Source organism: Mirounga angustirostris, unplaced genomic scaffold (assembly GCF_029215605.1).
Source record: "Mirounga angustirostris isolate CCGP_5_RB_7025 unplaced genomic scaffold, mMirAng1.0.hap1 SCAF_5, whole genome shotgun sequence".
Taxonomy (NCBI): Eukaryota; Metazoa; Chordata; class Mammalia; order Carnivora; family Phocidae; genus Mirounga; species Mirounga angustirostris.
Genome location: NW_026991713.1, coordinates 87,020,254 through 87,030,185, shown reverse-complemented (window position 1 = coordinate 87,030,185; position 9,932 = coordinate 87,020,254). Strand labels below are relative to the sequence as shown.

General features: G+C 32.1%; 1 protein-coding gene across 2 annotated transcripts in view; it reads left to right on the top strand.

The window, feature by feature from the left end:
* Window positions 1–582: 582 nt before the first annotated feature.
* PIK3C2G (phosphatidylinositol-4-phosphate 3-kinase catalytic subunit type 2 gamma) overlaps window positions 583–9,932 on the top strand; it is a 345,844-nt gene continuing 336,494 nt past the window's right edge. For both annotated transcript variants that reach the window (XM_045869235.2, XM_045869225.2), the window contains exons 1-3: window positions 583–1,260; window positions 5,729–5,811; window positions 9,238–9,395. In XM_045869235.2, coding sequence (XP_045725191.1) covers window positions 583–1,260; window positions 5,729–5,811; window positions 9,238–9,395 — 919 coding nt within the window. The remainder of the gene's footprint in view (window positions 1,261–5,728; window positions 5,812–9,237; window positions 9,396–9,932) is intronic.

The following is a 9,932-nucleotide window of genomic DNA, read 5'->3' as shown; positions in this document are numbered from 1 at the left end:
TTTGGGAAGGGGAAGAAAGGGTCTAGCCAACTTACAAGAAAATTGGTTATGGCAAGGAGAAAAAAGTTAAGACTATGTCTAGGAATGGAGTAATTGCTGATAAAGAGACTGTTTAGCTAATAGAAGACTTTAACATGCTAGCATACTTATAGATAATTGAATTCAGAGGGAGATGACAAGTGGAGGCAAACGGATCTTCAGTAGGAGAAGGAGTTCAAGAGGAATATTGACTTTTGATTGATTCATGAAATTCCTGTCATAATTCAGGTGGACTTACTTTTCTCTTTATAGGAGTTTCACAAATCCAAAGTCAATACTCCCCCTACAGACTTTAATGTTGTGAGCCCCAATGGAGTTTTAGATTATTCATGAATAATTTTATTTGCTAAGAAGCAGCTTCAAAACAATTGTTATATATTTACTCATCATATTTGTTTTTTGCAAGTTCTTTTATTTCTAATTAATCAAAGAATTTTTTGTTTCTTTTTATGTTTTCTCTAGGAAAATTCCTATCCTCTTTTATAATATCATCAGGTATATATCTGGAGCAGAATCAACCCTCTCATTTACATAAAATAAAAAATGGCATATTGTTGGAAAACAGATCTAAATACCAGTGAATCACATCAAGAGCAGAATGAGCACCAAGAATTTCAATCTGTAAATCAGTTCCTTTTCCCTAGCCCAGTCAGTCTGGGTTTTGATCAGCTAGTAGATGAGATCAGTAATAACATTCCGCTCTATCAGAGTGAAGTTGAAGAAAACACTGTTTTTGTACCCAGTGCACCAAGCGGAGACTCACAAACACATTCGTTAGATGAAACACACCAAATATCCTTGAATGAATTAACTTCTAAAAGCTCAGAACTCTCCTGTCACCAAGTTAGGAAAACACCAGTAATTGGCTTTAGGAGCTCTTTGCTACCAAATCCTGAAAACATGAACAAAGGAAGCTCTTGGGGAAACCCCATAGGAAAATATCATGGTGTTGATGATTACAGATTCAATATTTTAGCTTCATCATCCACTAGTTTGGATAAAATTAATTCACAGAGAGAATTAGAAAATGAAAATCATAACTACCACATAGGATTTGAAAGTAGCATCCCTTCTACATATCCATCCTTTTCAACTGACTTCATGCCAAAAGAAGAGAATAAAAGATGTAGGAATATGGACATTGTGGAACATTCTCTGATGCCTTTTGAAGGTTCTTCTTTACCCAGGACCTGGGAAAATACATGGCTAAAGAATAGAGAGGTATGTATTATATATGTTGACTTAAAAAAAAAAGAATCTGAAAGAATCATCCAATAATGTACTGGATTAATTTGGTAATGAGAGTCACTCATCTTAAATAGGAAAATGTATTAATATTATTTGTGAAAAAAATAATTTATTATTCACAAATTCTGTGTTCCTAAATTAATTATTTTTTTCTGAAGAAAAAGAAATTTATATCATTTTTAAAGGTCCAGTTTAGGCAAAACTAAATAAAATGTTATAGTCCTTACATTTTATTGGATAAAAATATAATTGGAGGTTTTGATGAAAGTACTTTTGATTCTTATTGTTATTATGCACACAGAAACATACATATATCTCATTAGATTTATATTTTGAGTCATACTGTCATAAGTTAAAACTTTATGTCATTATGGTAGGAAAAATGTCCTTTTGCCCAGAGGCTCCTAAATTATACTGTTGGCAGGCATCTTCTACTGGGATCATTCCAAGAGTAGGAAATTAAGCAATCATGTGCAATTCATCCTAATGGTTTCATCAGTAGTTCTCCAATTTAGTCACCATAGAGTTTCTTGTATAATATTTGAATATTTCTCTGCTTACCCTGAGTCTAGACACAAGTGAAACTAGAAGTAAACAGTAAAAAAAAAAAAAAGAAAGAAAGAAAGAAAGAAGAAAGAAAGGAGGAAAGAAAGAAAGAAAGAAAGAAAGAAAGAAAGAAAGAAAGAAAGAAAGAAAGAGAAACATTATTGCAGCTGCAGTTTACAGGGTGAAGCAAAAGAATTCCTCATTTATTCAACAATTATCATATTCTTAAAACAAACATGATATACTAGGCATAATGAATGCAAAGAAAAGACATGATACTTGATTCAGAAATAGCATATTGCTCAAATTAACTTGTCAACAAATAATGGCAACAAAGTAAAATAACAGAATGAGTCCACAGGAGAAGAAATACCTAATTCTGTCTGAGGCATATGCAGAGGAGGTAGAAACTCAACTGATGTGCATTAAAAGTCAATGAATTTTAGGGTCATCTCTTTCTGATCAGGGCAGAATAACAAGTACTAAACTTCTCCTGAATCAGGCACTGAACAGAAGGCAGTACAGGACATGACCCTTGAGAGAAGGGAAACACCCTAGTGTTGCATGATCATTCTCCTTTCAGCTTGGGGGCACTTTCTTGCTAGTAGAGCAGGATAGTAGAGCCCAATTTAACCAGCATTATCACTAAGCTTGAGAAGGCAGAGCCTGCATTCCAGAGCAGAGTACATTTCCAGCTATGCAATGGGTGGAAGTCAGAAATCTGCATGAGATTTACTGTAGATTTTTGGCCAAGCAAGTGTGTTCACCACACACAAGTGGAAGTTATGCAGTGCCAAAGTTCTAACCTAGCAAGAGAAGACACTGAGCTGAGTACTTCAGGCATTCAATTGAGATTACCCAAAGCTATCTCTTAAGAGTATAAAACAAATACTCTAGAGTGAATGCTGCACCTACCAAAATAGATGTGGTTTAACAAAAAATAAAATAAAGGCTGAAGAGACCAAAGGGTCTTACTGCCTGCCAGAGAAAATTATATGCATTGTAAAAAAAAAAACCAACACAATTTATAATGTGTCATGTATAATGTTGAACATATAATAATAAATACACAGATATGTAAAAGAAGCAAGGAATTATGGCCCAAAATCAAGAAAATAACCCAGTCAATACAAAGAGATTCTGACACAGTCCGGATGTTGAAATTAACAGAGACTTTAAGGTGGTTATAAAAAGAATGTTGAAATAGATGAAGTAAAAGATGGACATGATGAGTAGACCAATGAAGAATCTCAAAAGAGAGTTAGAAACTACAAAAAAAAAATAAAGACTATGAAAATTCTAGTACTAAAAATATAATACCTGAAATGGAAAATCACCCAGTGATTACAGATCTAAGAAGTTCAACATTCCCAAACAGAATAAATACAAAGACAACCACCTGTAAGACAAATCATAAACATCTGTGAACAAAAGGTAAAGAGAAAATCATAAAAGACAGCAGCAAGGGAAAACAGATTTCACACAGTGGAACAACAATCTGAATTAAAGCAAATTTCTATCAGAAACAATAGAAGCCAGACAACAATGGAATGACATTTTAAAAGATATATATCTATACCTGTATAATATATAGATATATCTATATATAGATACATATACATACATTATATATATATATATATCCATACTTTTGTATCCATTGAGTATACACTTCAAAACTTAAAATGAAATAGATATATAAACAAATATTGAGAGAAATTAGTCAGCTAACATGCACACAAAAATACTAAATAAGTGCTTTGAATGCAAGGAAAATGAGATGGAATCTAGAAATGAATAAAGTGGGGTGCCCAGGTGGCTCAGTCGGTTAAGCGTTTGCCTTTGGCTCAGGTCATGATCCCAGAGTCCTGGGATCAAGTCCTGCATTGGGCTACTTGCTCAGCGGGGAGCCTGCTCCTCCCTCTGTCTGCTCTGCCTGCCACTCCCCGTTTGTGCTCTCTCTCTCTGACAAATAAGTAAATAAAATCTTAAAAAAAGAAAAAAAGAAAAAAAGAAACGAACAAAGAGCAGTATAAATAGTAAATATATTAGTAACTATGAAAACCTATTTTTGATAGCTGTGTAAAGCAAAACAACAGCATTTTATTGAGAGTTATTATATATATAGATAGATGAAAATATATGATAACAATAGCATAAAGGATGGAAGGGGTAAATGTTATTTGCTATTGTGAATTCTTACATTGTAAATGCAGTAGTAGAGTATTAAGTACACTGTGATATATTGAGGATGCATATTGTTATTTTGAAGCTAAGACAGCCACTAGAAAAATAATACTGAGAAGAAAAACTAAAAATCCAACAGAGGAATTAAATGAAATGAAAAAAAAATTAAATAAACCAAAAAAAAAGCAGGGAAGGAAAAATAGAAGAATAAAACAGAATAGAAACAAATAGAAACAAAAATGAGTATGGCAGTCTTAAATCCAACAATATCTATAAGTATACTAAATATAAATAGACTAAACTTTCCAAGTAAAAAGGAGAAATTGACAAACTAGATTAAAAAAAAGATTTAATTACTATCTACAAGAGATAAACTTAAGGCACAAATAAGTTGAAAGTAAAAGAAATAAAAAGATATAATATTCAATCAGCAAACAAAAAGCTGATTATTAATAGCAGAAAAAGCACAGTTCAAGGCAGAGTATTATTAGTATTTGTATTATTATCATTTCATAATGACAACAGGGTCAATCCGGAAGATACAATAAACTTAAATGTGTTATGTACCTAATAACAGCTTCAATATATACAAAGCAAAAATTACTTCTTTTAAAGTTAATCATACACCCACCTTCTGATGAGCCATTTATGGATTTATTGATAAGAAATAAAACACAGGTCCACATAAATATTTGTATATGAAAATTAATAGTTTTCTTTATAAAAACTATGAACAACCCAAATGTCCATCCACAGGAAGATGGATAAACAAATTGTGAAATAGTCATCAATAGAATAGTACTAATTGGCAATAAAAAAATGAACTATTGATGTGTGGCAACACAGATAAATTTAAAAATATACATCATTTGAGTGAAAAAAAAAAAACAGAAAGGAGAACATAGACTTAATCTATAATGTTAGCAATCTGAATAACAGTAGTTACCAAATGGATGTACAGTTTGACAGAAGGAGGTATGGGGGCACTTTCTAACATGATGGAGATGTTCTATTTTTTTATTGTGATATTGATAGCATGGTTATCTACATTCCTCAAACTTAAATTATATATTTAAGAGTCATACATTTTCTATACACATGACTTCACTTAAAAAATCCCCCATAAATAAAAATAAAAACCAGAATGAACTGAAGGGATGCAGGATGAGATGTCCCAAACTGTGCCACTTTGGTATAAAGATTATATCAAGTTAAAAGTAATAAATACCAAGCAGATGCTGAAAAACTCTCCACTTCCCCCATAACTGCTTGAATTTACCTTGGAAAGGAGAGCCTGCAAAGGAAGAGAGCTAATAACAGAGACTTCCCTTTACCTAAGGAACTTATGTGCATAATAGGGCAACCCTTGTTTTTCAAACATTTCCTTTCACCTTCTTGCTAATGGCTTTCCTCCCCTTTGTGTCCTCAGGCCCCTACCCCTCTCCTCAGTTCATATAAACTTGGGGTTGCCTCATTGTTTTTATAATCTCCTGTCTGTGTGAATTCCCCATACTCAAGCCTGTAAAATTTGATTTTCTCCTGTTATTTTGTCTCCTGTCAATCTGATGTTAAGTCCAGCTAGAAGGACAATAGGGCAGAGGAAAGTCTTCCTTCCTGACAGAATCTTTAAAACAAAATTAAAATTGTAGAATTGTATTAATGTTTTCTCCACACCAAACTATATTAATTTAACAGTTTTTATTTTAAGCTGACAGGTTTTTCTCTTCAGCTAGTTGAAGTACCTCAAGGCAGTAATAAGACTCTGGCCTCCTTCTGCGACAAAGTAAAAACGTGAGTGTTGCTATTTCATTAAACTTTGAAATTTTTGTACCAGCAAAAATTTGTCTATTTTAATTTAACATCACTGATTAATTTTGGATGTAAAATGTTAAAGTTTTTAAATAATTTTTAACATAATGAAAAATATAAATTTGTGACAAATTAGTTCATTAACTTCTGGTATTGTTTTTGTTGTTTTTAGTCAAATAATTTTATTCTCTTGAAAATTTAGTTAAAGCTAAATGTTTCATAATTTCATACCTGCCCTTGCTATCTATTGATCATTTAGTCTGCAGTGATTTAATTTCTCCTTTAATAACATAACTGACTGACTTCTCTGGTTCTGTCACAAAATAGCATTGATTTATCCTTCTTATCTGGGATATACTGTTTAAAATGGTGAGAGTGTCCTCCTCTTAATAATTTAATCTTATCTTGAATGAACTGCCAAAATAAATGAGCAAATGCATGGGTGTTTGTCCATCGAAAAACAAATTTATTCACTAGGGGATATTACAAAAACAGCACTGATCCTCTTTTTGCCCCATTAAAATGAACTTATAAATATAGATGTCTTTTTTTAAGACCAGTTTCTCATTAGCAGTTAAAATTTATATAACGCCATCTCTTCTATTGCTAAGGTTCCTGAAAGTTTTGAAAAATTAATGCATTTACATTTTGTTCTTTTGATTTTTATCTATTTATAGCTGTTTTAAAAATAATAAATACACATATAAATGAACTACAATTTATTTATCAGCTATAGCAGCTTACTACTAAATGATAGTTTGGGATTAAAGACTGGAATCATTTATTTAATCATTAATTTAAAAGGTTATTGGAAAGCCTAATAACTAGTCCATGTATGAGAGATATTCAAATGTAGAACAAACAGAAAGGCAAGGTCTCTGCCCTAAAAAACTTGTAACCATATTGGAAGAATTGAAAGGCACACAGATAAAAAACAAAAAACAAACAAACAAATAAACCAAGGAGCTCAAATCCATGAAAATATTTAATGTTTAATCAATATCTCACTTGTTAACAGAAAAAAATTAAAATGACTCTTTGGATTCCTAAATTAGGATCTTTAAAGATATCAATATTGATTCTTTTAAGAATAAACTACTCACTGTCAAAAATTGACAAGCACTGCCAGGAACTTTACACTTTAAATCTAAAATGTGATCATTTCTACTCTCCAAGCAGGAGAAAAAGCTCTCTTAATATCACAAGATATCATTCAGTATAAATCCATTGACAAAACACTTATTACTAGTCCTTCCCATCACTTTTTTTTAACATAATGTAATATCCTTAGATGAAATCTTTGTGGATGCAATAGTGACACAAAATATTTTATGTAATGGTTTGTCAGTAGTTCATGGTGCATTTTCTGAATTTTTAAATGTAATTTTTCTCAATGGTTCTTTTCAAAGTAACCATGAAAACTAAAACAGACAAACAATAATCTACTTTATAGAGTAGTGAAAGGAAGATATAGGTTATATTCACACACACTTGCTTTTCAATAATCTTTTTCGATGTATATTCATATATAAAATAATTAAATTTATAGATGCATAATTATTTTGTACACAAACACACAATTCATTCAACAGCAACTATTTCGGAGGATCTATGTACTAGGCACTGTCCAAGGCTCTTAATTCAAAAGAAGATCAAATTGAGTTTGAAAGCCAAATTTCATAAGAGGGTCACAATAGAATGGATTTATGTACCCAATTTCATCTGTTTTTTTTGTCTAATATTTAAATAACCATACATAAAAGTGTTATTGATATTTCTGTTATACACCCTTTAAAGAAGCTATCTAATTTGCTGGATTTGGTTTCTTGTTGTGACATATTTTCAAGCCACATCTTTCAAGGAATGTGTCATATTTTCGTAAAAAATGTAATAAAATGGCATAGCATATGACAAGTTTTGAATACAGTAGACACTCGACAAAATTTTAGGAGAGAATAGGTGATTAATTTGCATTTTAAATTTAATTCCCCCAAACAGTAGAAGCTTAAATCATGTATGCATGGAGTAGTATCCCATCATATGGTGAATGATAAATCATAAAGCCCCTCAACCAGAACTGGAGTCTATTCTTTTATCATAGTTATAACAAAGGAGAGTGGCCCAAATGGGGTCTCAACCTGTAGTTCTGGAGTAGCAGCAGTAATGGCTTACTTGGGAAACTGTTAGTAGGGAAAATGTGAAGATTCCTCCATAGAGCTATTGAATCAGCAAGGATGAGGATAGGACTCAGAAAATAAAGTAATTCTGATGCATGCCATGCACTTTTCATTTGTCAGGCCCCTCAAGGAGGGGATGTTTCTGTGCAATTTAAGGGCATAGAGATTAAGCTACTTCAGTGAGCCTGGCACTACTTTGATGCTGCCCAAATAGAATGAATGCCAAGGATGTAATTCATATCGATACATTACATAGAATGCATAGTATACCTTCCATACACAGAATGTATAACTTTCTCTTTGGGACTAGCACTACAAAATTTAGATGTCTGCATAATTAACAACAATAACAACAACAACAAAACCCATGATTTCATATTCATCATCAAAGGCATTTTAAAACATCTAAGTTGCAAATAATTTTATGTTGTATTCTGCACGTGGGCAATAACACGGATCGACAAGGATTCAGCTATAATAATATATAATGATAATTATGATAATCATATGGGTATATGCTTACATTCTACAAAAATCTTTTGCATGCCTTTTCACTTTTAATCCTTGCAATGAACCTTTGAAGTAGATACAAATACCTTCATTTGTACAAAGAACTGGTCAAATAACTTGCCTCTGACCATAAAACTACTAATTGGAAGAATCAGGATTCAAGCTCAAGGCTTCTGATTCCAAGGATAAACTATTTTGCAATTCTCTGACTCATTTGAGCAATAAAGAATTGTTCAGTGTGTACAAATGACTTCTGGGCTAAATTACTTACGTAAATCCAGAGATTTGTGTAAAATCCAAAAATTTACAGCCAAGAATGGTATTTACCAATTGGACATAAGGTAATTTATTTTAAAAAATCCTTAAATCAAAATGAGTGACTTCCAGCTTGAGAAATTTATCAAAAACCAAGGGGAGGCATTTAGGCTTCGAAAGTAATGTCAATGAAGGAAGTAATCATTATTCAGAGTGACTTCTCATGCTTAATGAATGACAATGTAGTCTTAATTGCTTCAAATGAGATGCTCCTGGGGAAATCTAAAGAATGGTCCTTTACAGTTATTTTGGTATAATTGTCATCTTTACCAGTCTGGCCTAGCTAACAGCACTGTACCGCAAATCAGCTACTGATTGTTTTCATATTTTAAATCTTCTATAGCAAAACTGTGCATGAAGTTTCTTATAATCTTCTCCTAAGTATTGTTTTCTATATATTTTTCAGAATAAGAGAGACATATCATGCAGCTGACATTAATTCCAATTCAGGGAAGATCTGGAGCACTACTACAGCATTTCCCTATCAGCTCTTTTCTAATACTAAGTTTAACATAAATATTTGTATTGATAACTCAACACAACTACTTCATTTTATGCCATATGGTAAGCAACCTTGCAAATAAGTATAAAAATCTACATAAGCTGGTATAGGCTGCATAGCCTTGAATCCACAGACCGAAAGCATTTTAAGAAGTGTTATTAAATGCTAGTATTTTGCCCTGAAGTGAAATTAAGAGGAAAACAGCTGGAAACCTTTTGTTGACATTTGTTTAGCTATTATTTTTAAGAGCTCTCTTCACATAGCTCACCCCAGGACACTTTACTTTCCTGCTATAAAATAGTTGATGGCAAGAGTAACAAATTTTTAGCATATTAAAAACAAAACCTAATTTCAAAAAGAGTATAGATAAAGCATGTGAATGAATATGAATGAATATACATGTATGAAAATGGCAATACTACCCATTAGAAACAACTATGTCATTCAAATGTGAATAAATTAGGACATAAAACAGGCAACGATACATAGTCTTTATTCCCACTGTAAAAACTATAGGAGCCTTATGCAATAGATCCATTGAATCAGTCTCCGGGGATGGATCCTGGAACCCAGAATCTGCATTTTATCAAACTCATCAG